The sequence below is a fragment of the Corythoichthys intestinalis genome, chromosome 9 (genome assembly GCF_030265065.1).
Source record: "Corythoichthys intestinalis isolate RoL2023-P3 chromosome 9, ASM3026506v1, whole genome shotgun sequence".
NCBI lineage: Eukaryota > Metazoa > Chordata > Actinopteri > Syngnathiformes > Syngnathidae > Corythoichthys > Corythoichthys intestinalis.
In genome coordinates this window covers 21,618,129-21,645,805 of record NC_080403.1, presented here as the reverse complement: position 1 = coordinate 21,645,805, position 27,677 = coordinate 21,618,129, and the positions used below count along the sequence as shown (strand labels likewise).

At 40.6% G+C, this 27,677-nt stretch overlaps 1 protein-coding gene across 3 annotated transcripts in view; it reads left to right on the top strand.

The window, feature by feature from the left end:
* The first annotated feature begins 14,185 nt into the window (after positions 1-14,185).
* st7l (suppression of tumorigenicity 7 like) overlaps positions 14,186-27,677 on the top strand; it is a 30,978-nt gene continuing 17,486 nt past the window's right edge. For all 3 annotated transcript variants that reach the window (XM_057845820.1, XM_057845818.1, XM_057845819.1), the window contains exons 1-11: positions 14,186-14,379; positions 14,736-14,818; positions 15,032-15,191; positions 15,271-15,325; positions 15,563-15,678; positions 15,790-15,868; positions 16,447-16,535; positions 18,699-18,799; positions 18,906-19,020; positions 19,092-19,164; positions 19,243-19,345. In XM_057845820.1, the coding sequence (XP_057701803.1) occupies positions 14,211-14,379; positions 14,736-14,818; positions 15,032-15,191; positions 15,271-15,325; positions 15,563-15,678; positions 15,790-15,868; positions 16,447-16,535; positions 18,699-18,799; positions 18,906-19,020; positions 19,092-19,164; positions 19,243-19,345 (1,143 nt within the window). In that variant the 5' untranslated portion in view covers positions 14,186-14,210. The remainder of the gene's footprint in view (positions 14,380-14,735; positions 14,819-15,031; positions 15,192-15,270; positions 15,326-15,562; positions 15,679-15,789; positions 15,869-16,446; positions 16,536-18,698; positions 18,800-18,905; positions 19,021-19,091; positions 19,165-19,242; positions 19,346-27,677) is intronic.

Here is a 27,677-nt window from a genome sequence, read left to right as displayed (position 1 = left end):
ATGCACTGAACTATACGCTATAACTTATAGTCCGAAAATTACAGGTAATAGTCATAAATGGAAAAACTAAAAACAGAAAAAAAGTGCCCATGAAAAAAAAAAAACATGACACAAGAAAACTGGTGAATTTGTCCACAAGATGGCCCAATATTTTGTCATTCAAAGCATGCAGCAATATTTTACGAATAATATTAATAATAAGTATATCTACCAGTAGTGCTCTGTAATATAATATACATAATGTAGTACATTTTAAACATACAGTTGTGGTCAAAAGTTTACATACAGTACACTTGTGAAGAACATAATGTCATGGCTCTCTTGAGTTTCCAGTTATTTCTACTACTCTGATTTTTCTCTGATAGAGTGATTGGAACAGATACTTCTTTGTCACAAAAAACATTCATGAAGTTTGGTTCTTTTATGACTTTATTATGGGTGAACAGAAAAAAGTGATCAAATCTGCTGGGTCAAAAATATACATACAGCAGCGCTAATATTTGGTAACATGTCCCTTGGCCATTTTCACTTCAATTAGGCGCTTTTGGTAGCCATCCACAAGCTTCTGGTTGAATCTTTGACCACTCCTCTTGACAGAATTGGTGCAGTTCAGTTAAATTTGATGGCTTTCTGACATGGACTTGTTTCTTCAGCATTGCCCACAAGTTCTCAATGGGGTTTAAGTCAGGACTTTGGGAAGGCCATTCGAAAACCTTAATTCTAGCCTGATTTAGCCATTCCATTACCACTTTTGATGTGTGTTTGGGGTTATTGTCCTGTTGGAACACCCAACTGCGCCCAAGACCCAATCTTCGGGCTGATGACGTTAGGTTATCTCGAAGAATTTGAAGGTAATCCTCCTTCTTCATGATCCCATTTACTCTCTGTAAACCACCAGTTCCATTGGCAGCAAAACAGCCCCACAGCATAATACGACCACCACCGTGCTTGACGGTAGGCATGGTGTACTTGGGGTTAAAGGCTTCACCTTTTCTCCTCCAAATATATTGCTGGGCATTGTGGCCAAACAGCTTGATTTTTGTTTTGTCTGACCACAGAACTTTCCTCCAGAAGGTCTTATCTTTGTCCATGTGATCAGCAGCAAACTTCAGTCGAGCCTTAAGGTGCCGCTTTTGGAGCAAGGGCTTCCTTCTTGCACGGCAGCCTCTCAGTCCATGGAGATGCAAAACACGCTTGACTGTGGACACTGACACCTGTGTTCCAGCAGCTTCTAATTCTTGGCAGATCTGCTTTTTGGTGATTCTCGGTTGAATCTTCACCCTCCCGACCAATTTTCTCTCAGCAGCAAGTGATAGCTTGCGTTTTCTTCCTGATCGTGGCAGTGACAAAACAGTGCCATGCACTTTATACTTACAAACAATTGTTTGCACTAGTGTTGCACCGATACCATTTTTTGGGCCCGATACCGATATAGATACCTGGCTGTGCAGTATCGGCCGATACCGATACTATTCCGATACCACTCTGTTTGCAAAAAATAAAAAATAAAAAACAAACATATACATATGTATGTATAAGTGATGCAACGATACAGTTAAGTCACGGTTCGGTACGATTTTTGATACAATTAAATACATTTAATGCTCTGAAACAGAAAATACAACTGTTATTATTATTATTTTTTTTTTTTTGCTAACAAGCAAAAATAACTGCCATCATATAAACAAGCATTTTAGTGCATAATATTTATGTGCTTACTTCTTACTGATCTGAAGAAATTTTGTATATAAATGCTGAGAACAATCTTTACGGTTTGTAAAGTGGGGCACACTGTTGATTGCTGCAGCTCTCTTAGCAGCTATATTTACCATTTAAGCAAAACATCCTATTTGTGGTCCGAGTCCATTTGTAACATGTGCTGAATTAACAGTATTTGCAGTATTATCTATAGTCATTGGTATGGATTGATTTGGCCTGCTTAACTTCCATTCAGTCATGGCGGTTTCTAATTTATCAATGTAGTTTATAGACTACGCGTCGCTCTGGGCTCACGCAGCGAATGGCAAGGGAGCTAACGTAAGACATCTAGGTTGCTATTTGATGATATCTAGTGTGTGCGCGTGATAAAGGGCATGGGATCTAACATAGGACATCTAGGTTGCTGTTTGATGATATCTAGTGTGCGCGCTGCGCCGCTTGAGTGTTTTCTGGCCACAGAAGTCACTTGTGCTCACTACTGCGCAACACCAGCATATTCCAATCGACTTTCATAAACAGGACGAGTTTGAAGTACGCCACTCATTGTTCATCATGAAACCATGAGTTTGCTTAGTCTCCCATGGTTTTAAGCTTTCTGATCCCATCGGCGCTACAATAGCAGGCGTTAGCTCATGCATGCTAATCGATTATGAATGCCATGTTAGCAAAACAGTTTAACATCGCGGATATGCGTTGCAGTTAACATCCGTAATGGTGAAGGCGAAGGTGATAATTTCGTTTGGAAATGTCGAGACAAAGACATACAGTTGTCATGCATCGGGATTTGGGAAGTTGACTCATGTGAGTAAGACAGTACATTTGCGTTCAAGTGATGCCAGCAGATGGTATCGGCGCCCTAAATGTTGGTACTCGTCGATACGGATACCACCAATTCGGGCCGGATCGGCGCCCCCTGCCGATACTGGTATCGGTATCGGTGCAACTTTAGTTTGCACTGTTGCTCTTGGGACCTGCAGCTGCTTTGAAATGGCTCCAAGTGACTTTCCTGACTTGTTCAAGTCAATGATTCGCTTTTTCAGATCCATGTATGTATATTTTTGACCCAGCAGATTTGATCACTTTTTTTTAACCCATAATAAAGTCATAAAAGAACCAAACTTCATGAATGTTTTTTGTGACAAAGAAGTATCTGTTCCAATCACTCTATCGGAGAAAAATCAGAGTTGTAGAAATAACTGGAAACTCAAGAGAGCCATGACATTATGTTCTTCACAAGTGTATGTAAACTTTTCACCACAACTGTATATGATCCCACATTTATTACTACATATACGGATGTAATCTTATATGCTATATACCGGTAGTCACATTTTCTCTCATTTAAAGATTGTTGCATATATTTGACACCTTTGACTGTTTTGTGTATATGTGCATCCCATTTTTTTGTCATGAAGACATTGAGTGTGTGTTTCAATATCTTCAACTGAAGTTTTGCTGCTTTGAATGCAGGGAAATATAAATATATTGTGTTTGAGCTTCATCATCAGTGTGGAACATAGGTTGCCCCGTAAATGTTAAACCATCCTTAAGATGCCAGTAGACCGACTGTCACGAGGGGGGTAAACCACACAAGTGGTATCCTCATCTACTTTCACACGGTTATAGTTTAACCTAATTTCATTTTGTATCCATGTTAAAGATTCATTGGCCAATTGAATTTATTTTAAGGCTCATGATTCGTGTTTGGACACTTTTAAAATCCTCAATGGTAACTTTTTTAGCATCTCATTTGACGCCTGTAATGCAGGGCTAAAGCAGTCTTCACTCCAGTACTTTAGGGCTTTTATCCACTCAACTGCCCGTCAGGGGGGCAAATTTCAGGGTCGCAACAAAGTGAAACTTGTGTTTGACTTTAACCAAGTCAAAGTGAATTTGTGAGAAACATTTATTTAATTAAAAAAAAATGATGTCACATTTAACTTCAAAATATATTCAAGAATTGTTTCTGCTTGAAATGGTCACAAAACTTTACATAAACTATATTTTAAACATCAAAATACTTGAGGAAAAAATCAACAATTTATTTATTTAGAATATTTGTTAGTTTTTTTTTTTTTTTTTTTTATGTTATGCCAAGAATAAATACAGTTTAATTAACTAATTAGAAGTTGGAGGGAAAAGCTACATTATTGCAACAGTTACTTCAGGCAGGACTCTTGATAGTGTAAATGCTCTTTGGACTGGAATTAGGAACACCCACTTCAATTATTGAGACCACTATCCAGGGCCGCCGTGGTAACAACAGATGCTTTTTTGTGTGTAAATAAATCAATATGGTTGAAAAGATTATATTTTGGGCTCAAATGAAGGCATTGTTTTTTAATGAATACAGAAATATAGACCCATAGATAAAGACACACATTTCACTCTAATGTGTTTACTTTTAATTTCTTTATGGCTAATTGCTGCGAAAATAGAGAACAAAAATCCCCACATGCGTGTTGCATTTAGAAATTTTCAAACACACCATGTTAAACATTTAATGTGCTTTAGTGTCAACTGTGTTGCAAACGCAGTCACAACAGTAGTGGCCTCATTAACATTATAAACGCGAGTTTGTGTGTGCATATGTGTTTTCTTTGTTACAGTTTTAACAACCACAGGAAAGTATTGTGACACTTTTTTTTTTTTTATATAACAAGTAATGCAGCGGTTTACTCTGAAATCTTTCCTTTTGACTTGTCTTTATATTTTGTGTTCTATTGTTAGTCAGAATGTTCTCCATAAAGGGGGTGGGTGGGTGAGTTTAAAATAAATAAATAAATAAATCTTGACTGCATGAAGGTAAAAGATATGTATTATTCATTCTCTCTGCCTCAGTCGTTTATGCTTAGCAGGCACTGTATACAGTGACTGTCAGTGTGCTCCCTGCTGCATCACCATCCATACGTTACTGCTGCATGATGCATAATTATGCTGAAACCAAAAATACAGTAAGTCAATTAACAGGACAGTGTTGTACATATTTAATTGAATAACTTCTGTACTGCTCAGATGGTCTTCTGGAATTCCACCCTGTACCAGATGTAGCAAAGCATCCCCAGAACATATTCGATCCTCCTCCATGTTTCACAGTACGGACCGTGTGTGCTTCTGTATTGAGTTTACATAATATTCTGTTAATAAGGATCATAGACATCATCATTATTGACGGGTCAGCTCGTCCATGCACTGCGCATGGGCCGTTCACATTAAAAGGGAGCTATTCACAAACACACGCACGCAGCAAACTGACGGTGGATTTCGGTTCAAAAAGTATGAAAGCTGTTCACGTAGAAACAGGAAGGATTGGCCCAGGAGTGATTTGTTCAAGAAACAAAGGTAATCGTTATATTTTTCGTACCATGCATGCATTTTGAAACATTGTGAATAAAATGGAGAAATTAGCCGCTAAATCATAGTTCGCAATATTTACGTAAAATAAATGCAACCTGCACGGTTTCTTTTGCTTTTAACCAAGAATCGAGACTGTTTTACATCCATATCCATAAGGAATTCAGGGATTTAAGCATTTGTTCACAATAATTTCAATGTAAAGAGCTCTTTGTTGTGGTAAGGCAGCACCACAGTGAACTTAAAGACGAGCCGCACATTCGACATATTCACGTAAAATAAATGCTACCTGCACGGTTTCTTTTGCTTTTAAGATTCGAGACTGTTTTACGTCCATATCTATAAAGAATTCAGGGATTTAAGCATTTATTCACAAGAATTTCAACGTAAAAATCTCTTTGTTGTGGTAAGGAGGCGCCACAGTGAACGTAAAGACGGGCTGCACATTCGAGATATTTATGTAACATAAATGCTACCTGCATGTTTTTTTTTTTTGCTTTCAACCAAGAATCGAGACTGTTTTACGTTCATATCTATAAGGAATTCAGGGATTTTAGCATTTATTCACAAGAATTTTCAACGAAAAAAGCTCTTTGTCTGTGTTTCCACTCAGTCAGCTTTGACGGCCTCGCCAACAATGCAGGCACCCTATTTTATTATTATTATTATTATTATTTTAAACCTGTCCTGTTCAGCTGTTTGACACTGAGAATGGAAGTCTAAGTGTCCGGTTGGTCTGAACAGTTTTAATGTTTCACATTGAGAGTATGACATACTCCCATTGTGATAATACAATATACCTTGTTTATTATGACAAAGCAGCGAACAGGAAGGGGTTATGGGGGAACAGAAGCTATCATCAGCTAGATGTATTTCCGGTTGACACCATGTGGGGGGCCTGTTTACCAGGTGGGTGAGTCTATAAGCTAAGTGATTGGGAGGGGTGGAGTGTACACAAATTAGCTCTGTGATCTAGAATCCAGTAATCGTGTGAATCCCTTGTGAGTGTAAGGCCATTGGCGATCAACCCTACGCCGCCCCATCGCCACTCCTGGCACCGGGACCCCTCACCCGAGCGCGCCCAATCACATCCAGCCGCACGCGAGCCCCACCAAGCACGTGACAGCCACGCAGACGAGCGGAGACACCACGCAGGCGCCAACTCAGGGCCACAGCCCCCACCCAGCCAGCCCGGGGAGGGAGGGTGAACGGGGAGAGGGGAAGAGGGGGCAGCGCAGCCCATCCCTCCTCCCGCAGCCCAGCAAAGGATCCATGGCCCCCCCCACCCCCAGGATCCAGGGTGGTCCCCTGGGCCACCCGCGCACCGATCAACCGGCCCTCAAGGATGGCAAAAGGGGACGTGCCACCAACCCCATGCCCACCCCGGCCCCCGTCCGCCCATCCGGCCCGCGAGCCACAGCCACAGCCCCCCAACCGGCACGGCACGCCACGGGACCCCCAGTGGCCCACGAAGCCCAGGACAGGGCACGGTCCCCCGCTGGAGCAGGCAACATCCAGCCGATACACCGGCGCCCAGCCAGCGACCCGCGACGGAGCGCAGGGCGGATACCCAGTCATAGAAGAGAGGGGAGGGCGAAGGCAGGAGAACGCCGAGGGGCGACCCAAGATCGGAGCCCCGACCTCCCCCCACTTCCGCTGCTGGCAGCCCAGGCAGAGGGGAGGCCACGCCCCGGGAGCCACGCCATAGAGAAAAAGTGTGGAACCCACCTACCACCCTATTACTGTGGCTGCCAGGTTCCCGGCTGGCAGCCATTACCCAGCACCGTGATGGGATTGTGAGGGGAGGGTAGTGCAATGTATGCATTAAAGTAGGAGAGCTTGGCTTGGGGCAGTAGGACCGCAGCATGCAGGCACCCTATTTATCGGCCCCGTGTCCCGTCAATTACATTATGAAGTCAATGTAAGGGTCCATTTACAAAAATTATGCCTACTTCCCAACAAATACGTAACTACCTAGTTAACAGATGTCTTGCGTGTGCTGCTGCTGCTGAGCAAAAAAAAAAAAAAAAAAAAAAAAAAAAACCCAAAAAACACACAATTGTTTTTAACTCTTTATGGGGCAAGTGGCTATTTTGGGTAATAAACAAAAAAAGAAACTTAACTACATTAAGACCAGCCAGGTGTGGCGCTTGGGGAGGTATTGGTGGTGTGGCTGCACCCGAGCCTCTGGGGGACCCGGTTTGCGGGCCTAGCAGGCCTCAGATGAGTGTTGTTGGGAATTGTCTAAAAAAGGGGTTTACGATGCGCTGTGCTCTCTGCGTGGGTCTTGATGCATATTGCAGCGGGCCTCGAAATCTCTCTATAATCTAATATTGCGAGGGCATGAAGACATTCATAGGAATAGGAGCTTGAGGATGCCAAAGTTTCACTAGCCCCCACCCCGGCGATCATTTGCTGCCAGGCCCGCCCAGGCAAAATGGATTGGATGCCTTGTGCCATCAATAGTAACCAATGTGTATGCCCTATGATATAAAAGCCAATTGGTTACTATTGGAGGAACTACCGTAGAGCGTCCTTTCGAGCATCCCATTTGCTCAATTATAAGCACCATGGAATCATGCAAACTTGCATTTTTTACAGCTTCACTGAGAAAGAGGGCCCAAGGGTAAGTCATTTTTCTGCAGCACCATTCCACTCAGATGTGGTCAAAACTAAAAAGAAAGAGGTGAATAGAGAAAAAAAACACATTTTCTTCATGTTTTAAATGAAGTGTTTGGAGAGAAATGAGTTGTGTGGTGGAGGGAGTGGAGGGGGTAAGACCAGTCATGTAAACTTGCTGAGAGGAAATGCTGTGGGAGACAAGAAGCAGTTTCAGAAAGTTACTCTTTTTTTCCCCATCTGCAGTGGACCGGCAGAAAAATAAGCATGTGCAAACACACTGGCTGTATCCTCATCAAAATGGATCTTAAGTGTTAACATCAGTGCTTGAGTCACATGACATTTCCATCTTTATTGGACAATACCGTCTTGCTTTTTTGCATCTTAAAGAGCTGGCCTCTTAAGTAGTGAATGCATTCAAGTGCAAACCCTAATCAATTATGAATGATAAGACGACTCTTAAAAGCTATGAAAAACGACATAAATGGCTCGATAGATACCAGATGTGAAAATCGTAAATGAACCTTAAGCACACAGGTGAGCGCGGAAATGGTGAGTTAATTGCTTGTGACTGGGAACAGGCTATGTACTCGGATAGTATCTTTCATTTATGTACCACATTTTCTGCATTATCTGTGCAAAGTGAGTACAAAGTTGGCCTTTTGCTCATTGTAGCACATACTTCACGATACTATCGAGGTGTTTTTGATAATATCCAAAATTAGATTACCGGTACAAGATTGTAGACATGCACAAGGCAAATTGGCTTACAAAAACATTGACAAAATTCATGATGAAAGGTGAAAATTGTTGGAGCTGTTTGTCCAAAACAAGTAGCTATACAAAATCGTTACTGGATTCCCTAATGCAGTGCTTCTCAATTATTTTCTGTTACGCCCCCCCAAGGAAGACGTAAATGTTTCGCGCCCCCCCAAACTCTCTGCCACCACCGTAAATAGTATCATTTGTCTATAAAATTACTATTATAAATACGCATCTGCCTAACATTGTGTCCTTTTTTTTCCCTAATAACGAAAAAAAGTAACAGATCAACTTATAATAAAGTAGAACTTTATTAACATTGTTTTGTTTGTAACAGAGAAGACGACGCGCATCAATTTGCCTGAATTAAAAAAATACACTCGTTACATTTTTGACCATTTGATAAAGAAAAATAAAATGTAATAAAATCAGTAAATAATAACAAATTAAAATTGATTAGAAACATTCACTCATGAGGACAATATGCCAAAAAATTTGATCGGAAAAACAAAACTGAATAAAAAAAAAAGAAGAAAAAAAAAGTGTCCTTGGACAGAAGGACAGTTTATTTTTGTACCTCCTTTGCAATGGTGTGGAGTTATCTTGCAATCAGCATGCTAACAATGCTAATTGGTTTACTGATATTAAACTGACAAAACAGGACGATTGTTGGAAATATTCGGCCGTTTTCGCTGAAAAACAATCAAGCTTATCAATGAGATTGGGGTCTAATGTCTTTAATTGGCGTCTTAATTGTTTTGGCTTCTGGCTGTCCGCTATAATTATTTTTAGACACAGTAAACAGTGGTCTTTCCTCATTACCCACTGTATTAAAAGTCAAAGCTAAAAGGCAAACGGCACGAAAAAAGCGCATTCCCGGCGGCCGAGGTAGAACCGTAGGTGAGGGCGGTCGTCGTGACGATCCCAAGCCAAAAATGGCACTTCTCGGGCGGCGACGTGAGAACCGGCCGGACAAGACAGTGGGTCGCTGCGTGAGTCCGGTCGGAAAACGGCTTTCGAAAACGGCGGCGGCGCACTGCTCTTCATATCTGTTTTCTGTGTGTTCTGAGTGCTCTTCCTTAGTTCAAAAATACTGCGCGCACTCTGAAAATGAGAGCGCCACTGCCACCCACTGAGTGGATGTGCAAGTACACTTTATTCCAGTACGGCAAAAAAAAAAAAAAAAAAAAAAGCATGTTCCCCGAGGTCACATGCGCCCCCCCCTGGCATCGCTCTGCGCCCCCCCAGGGGGGCGCGCCCCACTATTTGAGAAGTACTGCCCTAATGCAATAGGAACATGTTAATGATATGAAGCCCACAAAGTTGAGCTCCTCACAGGCTGAAGATGTGAAAAGCTAAATCATTGAGAGAAGCACTGGAGGAAATACTGTGGTCAGATGAAATGTAAGTTAAGTAATCAACTCTACCCACCAGGTTTTGCATGTGAAAATACAGTATGTCTGATATAAAAGAACATCATGACCACACTCGAGGTGGAAACATGTTTTGGGGTCAGTGAATGCAACCGCACACTCAAGTCTTAGTTTTGCAGCATGACAATGACCCAAAGATACTGCCAGGGTAACCGGGGAGTGCCTCAAGAAGAATAAGGTCACAGAGTGGCTTAATCCAGGCTCAGTCAGAAACTTGCATTCCTGAGTGATATTGTGTCTGTTGACGAGATCATTGAACCAAATTAGATACTGATATCTTAATGTGAGCAAAATTCCCTGTCAAGCAAGAAATCATTTGATAATTTCATTTAAAATTATTGGACCTGATTTGTATAACGTCAGCTCAAAAGATGATTTCCATCTGTAACTAAACGGAGGATAAAGGAGGAGTTAGGGAGGGGCGGCGGCTACAGCTCAACTGAATGTATTTAAGATACAATAGCCCCACCAACTGGCTGTCAATAACAGCACATCCTGGTGAAGTTTCATGGGGTATCGTTTTCCAGGAAACGACGATGGGCTCATAAATATAACACACGTTCAACAAAACGGAAAAAAAGATCAAAATATTATATAATTTTAATATAGTAAGCCTTGAATATGTTTTTTATTTATTATATATAATTTAACTCAAGGATGATGAGGGAGATGACGAGACACACTAGACTTGATTCCAACAAGATTACTTTTACTCATTACGGTAGAATAAATGTACTTATGAACACATATGAACAGGGAGGTCTGAATGCCATTGATTTTTCTAGTCTGAACTGCATCTTCAAGGGTAACTGGGCCAAACGTGTCCTTAAAAATCCACTTTCAATGTGGATTTTTATCCCTAATTTTATTTTTTTCTAAGTATGGTGGCCTGTAGTGTTGTATCGGTCGCGAACGATTAGTTCTTTTTGAACGAATTGTTTGGGTGAACGAGACCGAAATAATCACCATCTGCACTGATTCGTTCTATGAAGTTGGCGCTTGTTCACTGCGTGGGAGGGCGTTGAGCAAGCGGCAGCGTCTTCTGACATCGCACACGACCAATCAGACGCCAGCCTCATCGCAGGCAGGGGAGGGACCGGAAACAGAATCAGGGCGTATGTCACTCACTTCCACGTGTGGCCAATAAGCAGCCAGCGTGCAGGCAAGGGGGCAAGACTGAGTTTTGTCACTTCCCGTTCAGTGACTCGGTCCTCCGGTTCCTGACCTAGCTTGCTGCTATCGTGACTTTCCAGTAATGACTATGCGGTGAACAAATCAAAAAATGAAAGGAAAGGACTTTGTCACATATTTGTTAACGTGGAGCCTATCAAATGCAACTCAAAAAGACAAAAACACCACACAAATCTAGCGAGCATGGTTTAGTGTACTACTTTTCTCAACAGACTCGGCACTACCTATTACGACATACTATCAAATTTACAGTAATTTAAAACACGGGTAGCTACGAGGCAAGCAAAAGCTGAGCTGCGGTCGCGTGACGGCAATGAAGGGGGCAAAGAACTGTCACTATATGGAGGCTTCATGGCAGCGATATTTACCTCATGTGCACAGAAAAAAAGAATATTTAGTATGATCACCATAATACTGATTTGCAATGAAACGGTATATACATGTCCATTTTTTCCAAGTGTTTTATTTTTTTTTCCGTGTCAGGTGTTGGTTGGTTTGACAAATTATGTCAACCCGTCCATCATGTGCTACTCAAGCGCCCCACAACAACGCACATGGACACGGGAGATGTCGCAATATGTCTACATTTTTCTTAACAGACTAATGAGAGTAGAAAGGCGATATCGTAAAGAGCAAACAATTATTTCTCGTCAGCATTTGACGATCTGAGATGCGGGGACGACAGGGGAGCTGAACGGATTATTTTATTTATTAATACCAGTGCAAAAATTCAATACGATCACCATAATACTGATTTGCAATGAAACTGTATATACATGTCAATTTTTTCCGTGTCAGGTGTTGGTTGGTTTGACAAATTATGTCAATCCGTCCATCATGCGCTACTCAAGCGCCCCAAAACAACGCACGCGGACAGGGGAGATGTCGCAATATGTCTACATTTTTCTTAACAGACTAATGAGGGTAGAAAGGCGACATCGTAAAGAGCAAACAATCATTTCTCGTCAGCATTTGACGATCTGAGATGCGGGGACGACAGGGGAGCTGACCGGATTATTTTATTTATTAATACCAGTGCAAAAATTCAATACGATCATCTTAATACTGATTTGCAATTAAACTGTCAAATATCAAAATGCAGTATTGTCTTTATTTCAGAGCAGCACATTCGACAACTAGCTATTTACACTTATAGTTTTAACAATAGTGACTAAAAATAATAGTGATGAGCATAAAAACAAAAATACAACAGAGCGAGAGGTAAATATGATGTGTTGGTCGTTCCATATTTAGAAATTAAACTTTCGATTTATTTTTATTTTCGTGACAGCAAGCATGCTGCGTTGGCTGGTAGCAGGCTAGCAGCAGCATTGTATATGTGATCAAGAACATGCTAAAGAAAGTCCGTGCGCCCCCGACCCCAAACCCCCACTCCTCCCACAAAAGGAGAATGTTTAACCGTGTCCTAAATCGAAATGCAAGCACGAGCCATGACTTTGAACCCATAGAACTAGGACAGACGACGCGGAAGTTCTCCCTCGCTTTTGCAGCAGCGGGAGGGAGGGAGACGAGGCTGTCTGTGAAAGCAGAATGATATTGCCTGTCACTCATTACTGAAACTACGACGAGCGGTCAATGAGGAGCCTGTCTGCAAGAGAGAGGGAGGGACCAAGAATGTCACTTCCCGTTCAGTTATACTGCGAAGCGGTCTTTTGGTGATTCGTTCGGCAACGTCACATCCCGTTCAGTAACCGAACGAGTCATTTGGGCGGGAGAGGGAGATGAGGGGGGCGAACGATTCGTTGAACGATTCGTTTGAACGAATCTTTTTACTGAACGATCCGGAATGGATTCGTTTACTCAAGTGAACGACAGATTCCGTCACTAGTGGCCTGAACTTTATTCTGAGTTGCAGTTATGATGTTGACAAATTGGCAGGAAAGGCCTCTCTGTTTCACAAACAAGTATTGTTAGCATGGTCCATGATATACAAACACAACTTCTCACCACACACACACATAATCTGGAATAACAGGACAATTCTTTATAAAAACAAATCCTTATTTTTGGACAATTGGGTGCAAAATAATATCATTTTTGAGTCCCAACTTTTTAATCGTAACGGGCACGGGGCACCTCATGTCTTATGCAGTTTTTGGATTGTTTTAAGTTCCCAGTTAGACCTCAGCAATATGCCATTGTTTTTTATGCTATTCCGTCAGGTATCATGATGCCATGCAAAAATTTAAACTTGCCATTGCAAAGTTTGGCTCCTCCGAATATATTAAACTCAAGTGTGGGGAAATTGTGTTTGCGTCATAACAAGAATTCAAATAGATATGTTTGATCGCTTTTTCAGAATCACCTTAGATTCACGCCATATGTTCAATCGTTTTGGAATCGATTTGTTGGAGATATAATTTGGTCCAGGGTACGGACTATCCCCAACATGTTTCTGTTGACTAATAAGGTCAAAGAAGTCTCTTTCAAAATTATTATCCTGAAAATCACTACATGAACATTGACACGAACTGTTCGTTCTGTGGAGATCATCCAGAGACAGTTCAGCACCTTTTTTGGACTTGTTCTTTTTCCAACAAATTTTGGAAAGATTTTTGTAAGTTTGTTGACAGGAATCTACATGTGAACTTCAAGCTAAAATGGGAAAATGTCATTTTTTTGTTTTTATTAAAAAAAAAAAAAAAAAAAAAATCAGGAATGAAGATGTTTTTATTATTAATCTACTTGTTTTGTTGTCGAAATTCTACATCCACAAATGTAAGTTCAGCAAGCTATTACCATCTTTTTCTCACTTCCACAATGAAACGGTATGCTACATAAATTTGTTTTAAAAAACAAAGAATAGGAAAGCGGAAAAAATGGTTGATATTTGTGAAAAGCTGCGACTTTTTTGTGAATAGTTGCTTATAATATTATTCATTCTTTTTTTCTTCTCTGATGTGCAATGTTTGGTATGTTGGTAAAAGGGTTAATGAAAATAACGTTTATTTAAAACACTTTAATGACATAGAATAATAAACTGCGTGTCACCACTTCAATAAAACAAACAAACAAAAAAATTAATTAAAAAAAATAAATAAATAAAGGTTGTCAACGTTTCTGGTCACGTGGTTCGTATGTTTACAGACATCCGGGGAGGGGGGTAAAAACATGGAGGACTCCGCTGGCAGTAATCCCCAATCTCCCGGTTTCACAGACAAGTTAAAGTCGTGGCTCTCGTGGTCTTGGACATACGTGTGCTTTGTGTGGTTTGGCATGGTGCTCATTATGATTTACGTGCTGTGGAGCCCGCTCAAACTGCAGGAGAGCCTCACTTCGGGTGAATGGACGCCTCTAGACGTTAGCTTTTGTTAGCCTTCCGCTAGCCTTTGCTATCAGTGATGTACTATTTTGGCACCTGCTTGTTTAGCACATTGTTGCTTTCTAGTTCACTTGCTTTAGCATGAATTCTATGCTACTTTCGTGGGTATTTATACTATACAATTTACATCTTTTTTTCTATATTTATATTTTAATAGTAATACTTTTAGTTGTTTGTATCCAAATGATGACCTGTTTTTCCATCTCTTTGCCCACCCAACTTTTGTGTCTGACTTTTTATCCATTTATTTATCTGTGTTGATGTTTGTTTTTGTGACTGTCATTAATGTGACCCTGCTGAACGTGCTGTTGCAGCGTCGCTGTTTTTGAATACACTGACACCCAAGTTCTACGTTGCGCTCACGGGGACTTCTTCACTCATCTCTGGACTCATTCTTGTAAGTGAAAAAAAGTATACTGTATTTTCATAACAATGTCATGCAGCAAAACATAAAAATACATAACGTAAAATATATGGCTGAGGGTTTACTGCTTGAGTTGCCAACTGTATTTCTTTAACGTTTGTCCAGTTTTTGCATGTTCATCTAAACTTAGTTTATTAAACTCATTTTTTGACATCCTCATTCAATCGTAAATTTTCCCCGATGCAGATATTTGAGTGGTGGTACTTTCGGAAGTACGGCACATCCTTCATCGAGCAGGTCTCTGTCAGCCATCTGCGCCCCCTCCTCGGTGGAGTGGAGAACAGCTCCTCCGCTGGCCTCTTCTCGTCCGTCAATGGAGACGCAGAGCCGAGGCCTAGTGTGTCAGGTGACAAAAAGATACAAATTTAAGCAATAATGTCTTACTACAGATCTTACGAATAATACATATTTGTTACTCTCCGTAGAGTGCAAAGTCTGGAGGAATCCTTTAAACCTGTTCCGAGGAGCAGAATACAACAGGTAAAATAAAAAGTCAAGCACGATACTTATTGGATATTGGTGGTATCAGGCTGAAACTTCCTATGTCCAAATTTGGTCAATTTCACATTTATTCCTCAAATTGATGCTTGTGCCCATCCTTAGTGGGTATATGATTTTTTATATTTTTTTTAATTTTACCAATATTTATTGTTTTTTCTGGGTTTCTAGAAAAATAATTGTTTCTGAGATTATTTTATTATTATTTGCGGTGCTCAGGTACACGTGGGTGACGGGAAAAGAACCGCTGACGTACTACGATATGAACTTGTCAGCTCAAGACCATCAGACCTTTTTCACAGGAGACACCCAGCAGTTAAGACCTGAGGACTCAGGTGAATGTCCATTATTCTCTCACATACAAAGAGACACGCACACAATCACACACGCACGGATGAGTAAATAGGTGAATATGTTGCATTATGAACTGTTTCTTTTTCTTACAGTGATGCAGAAGGCCTGGAGGGAAAGAAATCCTCAAGCCAGGATTAGAGCAGCTTATCAGGCCATAGAGTTAAACCATGAGTGAGTCCTCCTAAATAGTATGGGTGCATATTTTGCAGATTGGGGGTAGCCTTTTTTGTGATCACTGGTGGCCAACCATGACATTAAAAAATGTCTACTTACTTAAACTGCTAGTGAAAATAAAATACCCTGAACATATCTGAGAAAAATCACTACTTTTCGACAGGAATTGTCACTGCAATGGCAGAGAGCTACGACCGGTTTGTTTGCAAATTGACCATAAGATGTGACCATTGCATTCTAATTCGTATCACTAGATATGGTAAAATACATACTTTTTATATGTACTTTTTTTTGTAGTGCTGTTTTAGCTTGGTGAGTGCAGCGTAGCCTGCTGGCCTTCCAGCCTGCCACGTTAATGAAGCACTGGGGGAACCTAGATATGAGGCAGCATTATAGGCATATTAACATTGGGACAGCACCCTTGTCAACATTATGGATTTTGTTCTTTTAAAGCGGAGACTTTTCTCAATTTTGAGTGAGTGGCAAAGTGTTTATTAGACAGCTACTACTGTTGGAGATTTCTTATTACCCAAAAGGTTGCTGTAGAATAATCAAAACCTTCTAATGACCTCCAGATGTGCCGCAGCCTACGTGCTTCTTGCTGAGGAAGAAGCTACCACAATCACTGAAGCAGAGCGCCTATTTAAGAAAGCTTTGAGCATCGGTAAGAAATTGATTTCAACGTAATATTGTACCCTGTGCGCATGTTTACAAATTGTGGCGCCAGCACTAGTCAGTCCTCTGATTGATATTGCGAAAGCGAAATAACAAACAATAAAATCATTCCAAAGACTCACTAATTTCATACACAGACTAAAACTTGGCACTTTCTAGTGGTTGCGCAAAAGTTGAGCATTTAACCCTTTATGGTCCTATTTTGTCCGATTTTGCATGCCTTTGATGTTGCCTTTATTTTTCAAAGAAAGAATTGTTCACAATGGCCTGGTTTGGTCTCTTTTCTTAGGACACAATAACATTCATGTCCAAACTATGTCCAATTATGTCATCATTTAAAGGTCCTAAAGACAAAGGAAAAAAAATCCCAAATTTGTTCGTCAAAATTTTTAATAATGATGTCCTATTGACAACCAAACATGCTCAACTGTTTTGAAGCTTGATTGTATTCTTTCATCTTGTAAATATGAGCATTGAACAGAAAAAAGAGACTGACAAGACGGAATTAGCTTTATAATAATAAAGTAAATACAATATATGAATGATAATAATAAAATATATTTTAATTAAATAGAAACAGCAGGTACGGTCATAGGTGTCTTTGGCCTTTATACATCGTATGGTCAAAACAGGTTACATCATCCTCTTCATCAAGTTGTTGAAATCTAGCAAAATTAAGGTTATGGATTATCTCCTCCAAATAAACTCTCCAAACTTCATAGCGCACTACTCCCACAAGTTATCACGGATAGTGATCCCTGTCCTCCTCTAAACACGCACTCCCGACCTCTCTTATAATTGTCATTTCCGGTGTGACGTCAGAATGGAACTATGGGATATGGAGTTCTCCATGGTGCTTTCGAATTGAAAAATGGACAAGATATGACGAATGTTTGCTCATACATATGGTCAATGCAGCCTTTTAATGCTCATTTATGAGGGCTACAAAACAAAAAAAAACTAAACTAACATTAACTCCTGTTTTATTTGGTGCAATAACTTCAAATAAACAAGACAGTTAAGCTCAACTTCCGTTCTTTCGAACAAGGGGTACCGCAAGCGCGTGGGTAACGTAATCACCAAGTTACTTGACTTGAAAAAAAGACTTTTGCACAGGACGCACCCACGCGTCCGTAGCTGAAAGTTAATACAATGGTACCTCTACATACGAAGTAAATTTGTTCTAGGACCTTGTTTTTAAGTCCAAATGATCCAATGCCGATAAATTTTCGATAAATTTTCCAGAAAAATACATTATAATTCCATTATTTAATTTGTTCCACAGCCAGAAAACCTACACTACCGTTAAATATTTCATAAATACTGCTGATATTATAGCAAATAGCAATTACACAGAGAAAAACAACTAAATTATGAATAAACATCGGAATAATATAATAATAGTTGTAATAATATAGTACTTGAAATAATGTAACGAATCGGGTTCTAATGTGTCGGATATGTTTTGCGTGGTGTACCTGAACGCACCGCGTGGCTGACGTGACAGAGTACAGAGAGGTGCATTAGAGTTTTTACTTTCACTTTTCATGTTCTGTTGCTGGCGTCAGCTGTGGCAGACAGTAGGCGTGCTGTGTTGCACAGGTTTTGAAATAAATGATTAGATACCTGACGAAGCTGGAGATTTCTTTGGCGATGTTACAATAATAAAAATTGTCACCTTATAAAGACTGGCGAACGTAAGTCAGAGGAGGATCGTCGAGATCGTAAACATTCTATGGCCGTATTGTGGAGCCAGTTCCCGGAGGCCCACACCACGCTCATGTATTTCTATCATTTCCATCTTCATTTCAATGTTAAGCATCGCATTTTTCCTTTTTTCATTACCTGCACTAACATTCTTACAACCCATGTTGATTTCTCTTACAAGAAAATCCGCCGTGCATCCGTCTTGCGGGAAACAAAGAAACTGCGGCGCTGGCATAAATTGTCGTATTTCGAGCATTTCTTCTGGTGTAGAAACAAATAGTGAATCAAATTTCAAGTCGGATGTCAAAAAGATTGTGTGTCGAAGCGATTGTACAGTTTGTCGAAGTACCACTGTATTTAGGAATTACAAAAATTATGTACCTCTGGACTGCAACCACAGGAGTCATTGTGTATGTTTTGGCGATTGATGTCTTCTGTTTTGCAGCAGGCAAAGATATAAACCTGCTGGTTTACATCAAGCGTAGACTAGCGATGTGTGCGAGGAAGCTTGGACGCATTAAAGAAGCTGTGAAAATGATGAGAGACGTAAGTGGAGAATATAACTATAACATTGGGCAGTCTAAGGTATGATGAAATTCAATGGAATATCTGTATTAAACATTCTGCCTGTTTTGACTCATTCCCCTGACAGTTAATGAAGGAGTTCCCATTGTTAGGGATGTTAAATATACACGAAAACCTCCTTGAGGCGCTCTTAGAGCTGCAGGCATACGCCGATGTCCAGGCTGTCCTCGCCAAATATGACGGTACGAACGCACCGCACCCCCAACATCTCCTTTATCTCTTAGGTCTTACTTCGTCTCTGCTTCCACCATAGATATAAGCCTCCCAAAATCAGCCACTATATGCTACACGTCTGCATTGCTGAAAGCGCGGGCCGTGTCTGATAAGTACGTATCCTTCTACCTCACAGCGAGAAGATAAATGTAAAAGGCAGTTTTAACGAGATCATCCTCCTGTTTTGTCAGGTTCTCTCCAGAAGCAGCATCGCGGCGGGGGCTCAGCACTGCAGAGATGAACGCCGTGGAGGCCATTCATAGAGCTGTGGAGTTTAATCCTCACGTACCCAAGGTCAGTGGCCCACTTGGAGATGTAGTTTAGTCACCAAGCATGCCTTCTTGTGCCCTATAAAAGTTAAAACATACGACCCTTGCGTATGAAAAAATGTTTGTCGACCTCAGAGACGATCACACATCTTCCACTCTACTCGCAAGATAAGGACTTTTATTTAGTTTTTGGCTTCTTTCAATCCTTATAGGAGCATGACTTTGTAGTGGCTTAAATTTTAATCCTTATGGGACATTCGTTCCAACCTTTTCATCAATCTGGTGTCTTACAAATGCAATCACTGGATTGCAGCCAGGTGCATCTTGTTTCCATAGAAACCTCATTGGTCAAAGACCAGGGCCCATTGCAGCCCCTGAGTATCGGTTTGCTCACCCCTGTTAGGATCTTACAAAAAAATAGCTGTAATTTTGCCTTTACTATTGTGTTACCATAAGTTAATGGTCCCTCACGAAACATTGCAATTTGCATAAAAATGTGTTGCCACAGTAGGAGCAGAACTCTATATTGAGGACGCCTTGAATAGAGGATGCAAAACTCTAAAATTACTACCATGGCTCCAGCAGGGGGCAGTGTGACGTCACTTGTTTTCACTCCCACCTCGTCTTGACTAATTATAAGCATTGTGAACTTGAAAGACATAACAGCCAATTCATTAGTCCTGAGTCTTTAAACGGGATAGCTGCCTGTCTTTCATACAAACTGGAAGTCAAGCTTTAACAAAGCGTCGTTTCATAGGTTGAACGTCTTATCTGTGTGAGATAAAGGGAATCAGTGTATTTGTGTGTGCTGGGTGTGGATGTTCGGGGGATTGGCGATCTCACTATGGTGCTTTGAGCCAACCTTTGGTTTTAGTGTGATGGCCCTCATCCTTTTCAGCTTTCAACTCCTTAGCACTATGCGCCCACAGACCTCTCATCATGCACCCTCATTTTGTTTCTTAGCCTCTCATTTTCCCTCATCTCCCTCTCATTACCTGCTTGAGCCCGAATGAAACGGTCAAACTGTGTCAGTTTGTGACCCATTTGGTACTTTTTAGCTGTTCGACTTCATTTAAAAAAAAAAAATGAATGCATATACTGTATATAGTACCACATTTAGTATTTGGTGTCAACTATTGGGTGTTGAGATATTCTGAATCTATGTTATGGGTCAACACTCAGGGAGATCCATCCATTTTAAATACTACTTGTACAAATTAAGGTCATGGTGAAGCTTGAACTCATTCAATATGACTTTGGGCTCAAAAATTAAACTGTTTACCATCATTAGGGTTATGAGGTAACTCAAGCCTGTCCCAGCTGACCTTTGGAAAGAGAAGCATTAGAACCAACTTAAACTGGTTGCCTAATAATCACAGATCACTATGTATTCATTTTCTATTGCACATCAGTTGCTGAGCAATCTGACGATATACCGTACATTGCCAAAACAATAGTCAATTTTGTATCGTCATAAATTCATCCTATTGTCACGAATGTCTGTTTCAATATTTTCTGGAATACACAGTACTCAACTCCAAAGTGCTAATATTTCTTAAATTAATGAGGAAGGATCGCCAACAGATGTTTCTATAAGAGCAAACCATTGATGTGCTAAATCACCCTCAACAAAAACATGGTGCATAAATAAAACTGTTAACTCATTGGCTGCCATTGATTTAGTCAAAAATCTAATCCATTTGTAGTGGAACGATCGCTGCCAGCCATTCCAGTTCAAATGGATTATATTTTTATCATCAAATAATTAAAAATAAAATAATACATTGTATATTGTTATTGTGCTATAAAATGACCGGTAACACTTTATAATAACTATCCGTTTTACTAGTTAATAGATCATTAGTAAACTGTTGATAAATGATTTATTGTCGATTTGTGAAGTATTTGATAATAGTTTGTCAAGCATTTACAGGGTGTTCTTAACCTGAAACGCAGTTTGTGTAGAAACGTTTCAAGTTTTTGTGTGTAACGTTTGGCATTTCTATCTTTTCATGTTAAGAAATGCCGTTCACTTCAAAAGAAAAGGCATTTTGATAAGGCATTTTGCAGGCAGCGCTCATGTTGCACATTTATGAAAATCTGCCATAGAACCAACAAATATTTGTACTTTTCTTTGTATATTTAACCAATAAAACTTATGACCTTCAACATAAAGTGTATATAGTTTTATTAAGATCCATCAACTAGCATGGGCATTTAGAATGGGGTCAACCATATTGGAACACCCTGTAAATGCTTAACAAACTGTTAACAAATACTTGACAAATCAACAATAAATCATTTATCAACAGTTTACTAATGATCTATTAACTAGTAAAGTTAGTTATTAATAATAGTATGTAGTAAATAGTAAATAATAATAATATAATAGTTATTATAAAGTGTTACCAAATGACCTATATAGTGATAGATCCTCCCCCCATATTCCCCGTTGCTAGCTACATGCTCATTATGATGAATGAGCCAGACCTTCTCACCTAACTTTTGGCAAGAGAAGCAAGTTTAAACCTGGACGCGATTGTCAATCAATCACATGTTGATGAACAAATTGGCACTGTCATTCAGTTTTCAATGATCGTAGGATAGAAGTCTGAGAACTGAGAGAAAAAACTTCACAAAAAGAACAGGCAAACGCCAAACAAGAACCCTTATAGTGCAACTCCTGGTCGCCATGGCAAGAAAGTCATACTTCTTCAATGGGTTAGTTTGCTAAAAAACATCACAGAAATGTTATCTAAACATGGAGGAAATTGTTTAAATTGTGAATAATAATGCATATTAGGTCACTCAAACCACTGTTTTGACTTAGTGGACCAGTCTCCCTAAATTCTTTTTAAAACTCCTGAGGATTGTTTGACGTCAAAGCAAGACTTGTAATGATTTTAAAGACTGTTTTGGAAAAGGATGACTGCCTTAGCCGGGTCACACCACAGAATGTACTCCTCTTCTAAAGGACACTTTTTGCCCCCAACCATTTCAATCAGCAACTCTGTGATGTTTCGAATCCAACATCCCGCAGCTTGTTGCTTTAACTGATAAAGTGTCCTTGCTCCGCCAATCTGCTTTGCATTTACATTGGCCTCCAAAGCCATTGCAATTGAGCCCCTTGACTACCTCGCTAGTTTGCTCCACTTAAGTTGACAGTTTCTCTTCTCACCTCATTGCAGCTGACAGTCTCCCATCTGGATTTGAGAGCTCAGATGTGTTTACCTCTAAAAGATTGGCCTTTTTTCTTCACTTGTAAATGGACATGGAGTAACATGCCGACGGTCGGGATAAAGACTGATTGAGTTAAGGCAAGAGGGTTTTGCCGTGTGACAGTTCTCTGCCACTTTACACAGAAGTGTTTACTCAACCTATGAAATTCAGTTTTGCCTGTGTATTACAAGCCATGAAGAGCCAATTACAGGCCCTGATGCCATTGTTCTTCGTGGTGTTCCATTGTAAAAGAGGCTGCAGATTAGAGTCAGAAGACGGCTTATGAGTTATGCTCCGGGTTTAGAAGTGCCTGGGGATAAAAGGAGAGCACATGAAACTCAATCCCTTCATCAAAGAGGCGACAGGGAGTGGAGAGGCAGATCTGAGAACAAGAGAGACGAGGGAGGGCGGGTGTGCAGGCCAGTACAGAGAACTGAGGTGTCACCAGGTTTAATGCTGCGGTATGCAAGCAAGGACAGCTGAGCCCTCTCACTGATCAATGTTGGGCCATGTGCATTGAGCATGGTTTGTTTTTCCCCTTAGTTTCGGCTGTAAAAACTCTTATTGGAGCGCCTTTTCCAAAACTTGCCATTTCATTTCATTTCCCAACTGGAACCTATCCCATCTTATGTTTGATGACTTTGTGGCTTTTATATGTTAATAGCGGTTATTTTAAGGGTTGTCCGATCCGATCACGTGATCGTAAGTTGGGCCGATCTTTCATAGGATCGGAATCTGTTAAAAAGGATCAGGTTTTTAATTTAAAAATATATTTATGTTTTTCTGCTTCATGCTCGTACTGCCTCTCACTCTCCCTTCTGGTGCTTTTCTTGGTTGGCAGTGCACTGGAGTTTTCTTGTTAAAGTTAATGATGATTGACAGGCATTGAAAATTTGATCTTGTCAGAGAAGCTTGGGAGCGCTACCTTCAAAGGCGCGGAATGCGTGAATCATCGTTTAGCTGGTTAAACACTAGCGGTAGTGTGCTATGGCAACTCCTTGTGTGTGTGTGTGTGTGTGTGTGTGTGTGCGTGTGTGTGTGTGTGTGTGTGTGTGTAAGTATAAGTATAAGTGAACATCTGCCGCGTAACCGGATTTGAGTGGACTCACTCAATGAAGCCATTAATAAAGACAAGCATTTTTCTGTTATTGTTGTTTGAAAATAATTCACATTATGAAGGCGGCACAGTGGGACAGAAGCATGTTTTTTTTTTTTTTTAATCTTTTTGACCAACATTTTTTTTCGGTATCGGGACTGTATCGGCAGATTCTCAAAATCAAGCGACTCAGACTTGCAAAAATATATGATCGGGACATCTCTTGTTATTTCGCATGTAGCGTGCGACAAAAATAGCGGACAAAATGGGTGGTTGAGATTTTCTTAGACAAATATTTTTTCTTTGAGATTTTTTTTTAATTGTTTGGATCTATTATTTATCATCCAAAATATCAGAAAAATGTGACAGCTACGAAAAATAATCCAGTAACCCAATAGTTATGAGGTCAATATCTGTGACCTATTTACAGACGCAATTTTTTTATATTGTGACATGAACACGCGAGTGAATAGCTTTACAAAGTCTGTTTTTCTTTTCTACCCTAAATAATAGACGCCAATTTATGATTCTAAGCTAACAATAATAGAAAATTTGAATAACAAATGTTACTACTTACCTTGTTTTTATGGCTGGGTTGAAACAACAGCAATTGCGATGTGTCTGTAATCGGGGGTATCAGGGGTAAAACGGACAAATTAAAAATAGTCCGGGGGAATATTGCGCGATGAAACTGCTATGACAGCATATAGATATATTGTTCTATCAAACACAACGAATCTTTTGTCTTAAAATACAGTAGCTTATTTGTATGAGCAGAAACTGCTTCTTGAGCCTTTTCATGTAGGTGTGTGACAAAATATTGAAAGGGTGATATATCGTGATACTTTGGATCCCAAAAAGTTTATCGAAACGCTAATGCCAAGAATCGAGATATCATTTTAAAAAGGCCAATGTTTAAAAAGAAAAAAGGAGCAAGTAAGTTGCTACCAAAATCTTCCACCATAATAGTGTCTCTGTTAACTCTTTGGCTTCCATTGACGTTGCTCGACGCCCAATTCATTAAGACTGGGAAGAGCGAATGAACATTCATTCATTCATTCAAAACCAGAGCATTCACAGTCACTCTTTCCGATTTTCAGGGCATTTACAGGTTACTTCCAGACGAGTTTGAGTCAGTGCTTATTCATTTGGGAGGTTCCCAGGTCACTTCCTTTACTCTAAACAAAAATCATAAAATTCCCCAAAATCAACAGGTAATGACCTGAAATGGCCCAAAATTACCCTCACTGCCTAGCATTGGCTGCCACTGAAGGCCATGGAAGTGGGAGGGGCCCATTTGAAGAGGGAGGAGCTGTTTGAAGTAGAACAGGTTCATTCCCTGTCACCCTCCCAGTTCAAATGAATTGGATGTCTACTTGTGATAAACTTACAAAATGATGATGATGATAGCTTGTTTTTCTGTTTATTAGTTGTTTTGTAGAATATCCCAAGAATTATTTCCTGACAAATAAATTGATAATCGTGTTTACGCCAGATCGTTAGATCATCGTTATCGTGAGCTTGTATCGCAAATTGTATTGTACCGTGAGATACCAAGAGGTTCCCACCCCTACTTGTGTATGTTTTCCGCCATACTGTATATGCAGTATTTATTTCTTTTTGCAATATTCTTGTACCTCTGGGTTTGTTTGTTTGTTTTTTGCCTTGTAGTCATTTAAAATAAAGATAAATAATACATTTTATAACAAAAAAAATTCCTCTGTCCTCTAAAGATGACGTAATGGGGCACGATATCCGATCATGTCTATAAATCTGACATCCGTAGACAACATCTTCACAGTACACTCTCAATTCCTGCTATTCCTTGCCACCAGCATCATCATAGCATCATAACAGAAAAAAAACAGCAAAGGTCAAATAGCAAAACATTTGTAGAGTTCCACTTTGGGATACTCGTCGAACGGACTTGTAATGAGATTTGCTACTGTATCGTGACAATGGCCTAATTCCCAAATTGAATTTCTAATATTGTTGGGCTTTTTATGATGGTCTTGGGACGTTCTGATGTACTACTTTGGTCCTTTGGACATGGGACTGCTGTAGGGGATAAATCAAGGTGAAAGGACTTGTCTGACATGAATGAAAGAGAGTCAGATGGTAAACGGAGGAGGAGATGGCCAAGCGTGGACCTCATGGTCGCCCAGACTGGCTGCTTGGCTGGATGAGCCTGTGACCATGGGAGGGGATTAGACAGGATTAGCTCGGGAAGGGGCAAGGGGGGGGTAACCTTCCCAAAGTGTTTGAGATCCGGAGTACTGTGAAGCTGGCCGCTCGGGAATCTGGTTCGGGGGGCTGGGTGGGGCAGGTGGGGCTAGATTTGTTAGACATGGAGTCCTGCAGGCCATACTGGAAACCACTGTCATGACAGATAGGTCCTGGCGTGTTCATCAAAGTCTACAGGGTTCATCTTGACTATGACTAAAGTTCTTCGTGTGGGATTGGGTTTACATTTGTCAGCCCAGTGAGCTGATTTAGTCACTCGGACAAAGTTACAACAAGATTATTGGTGGTGTTGGGTGGGGGGTGTCACTGTTATGTAGTAAACAATAACACACACCTCTCTTTGGGAAGGAAGCCTCACCCTCTCGTGTAGCAAAAAAGGATCTTGCTAAATACCTCACATGAAAAAAGTTATATTTTCAGTCTGCTGGGAGTTTGCCAGAGGGAATTGCACAATAGGATATAGTCAATGAAGGAAAAAACATGGGTGGGGATAAAATTAATGGGACTCATTTTTACCATTAATGGAAAATGTATCTTTTTTTTTTTTTTAAATATTTTGCTGACATTGACAGTGATAGGTGTTGAATCAATGACTGGGAGAGCTGAGAACGATTGTATATGGCGGAAAACACTCAGGTGACTTGAAGTTCCGCTCTGAGACCCTCAATTTGGCCAACTTTCAAAATTGTCCAAAATGCATGTGTGATACATCATTGGAAAGCTTAAAATCTCAATTTTCCGGGGGAGCAAGAATTTTGAACAGGAAGGCATTGAAAAAAAAAAATTAAACAGCAAACCCCTAATTGGAGGCGAGAACACACGAGAGCAGAATTAAAAACGCCATGATTTTAATGAGATATTATCGCGTACTTACCTTGTCTGACTCTCCTCCATTGGTATCACCCACACACCCCTTTCCTGGTTCACTTCCTACCTGTCCAACCGCACACAATTCGCCAAATTCGGCCCCCATAAATCCAATTCCCTCCTTGTCTCCACTGGCGTGCCCTAGGGCTCTGTCCTGGGGCCGCTCCTCTTTATGATTTACATTCTCCCCGTCGGTTCCATCTTCCGCAAACACAACATTCACTTCAGCTCTACATCTCCTCAAAACCAACCGCCTCCCTCCCACCTTCCTCCTTCACCCTCTGCTTAGATGACATGAACTCCTGGTTCTCCTCTAACGTCCTCCTACTCAACAGCTCCAAAACAGAAGTCCTCCTAGTTGGACCCACCGCAATGCTCTCTAATGTCCATAAGTTCTCTATTACCATCAACAATTTACCGATCTCTCCTTCATCCCAGGTTAAGAGTCTGGGTGTCATCCTCAACAGCACACTCTCCTTCCGGTCACATATTAACAGCATCACCAGATCAGCCTATTTCCACCTTCGGATTCTCGCCTCCTCCCTTCTCTCACCCGCCATACTGCTTCCACCCTGGTCTGTAATCTAATAACCTCCCGGCTCGATTATTGCAACTCACTGCTCTTCGGTCGCCCTAACAAGTCCCTGCAGAAACTGCAGCTCCTCCAGAACTCAGCAGCACGCCTCATAACTCGAACCCCCGCAACACACCACATCACATCCTCCGTCAACTTCACTGGCTTCCCGTCAAACAAAGAATCAATTACAAGATCCTCATCATCACCTTCAAAACACTCCATGGCCTGGCCCCTCCCTACCTTTGCGATCTACTCCGTTTAAACAATCCAACCCGTTCACTTTGCTCAACCACTATTCTTCCCCTCTCCGTCCCCCGTGTCCGCCTCTCCATCTTTGGTTCCAAAACTTTTAGT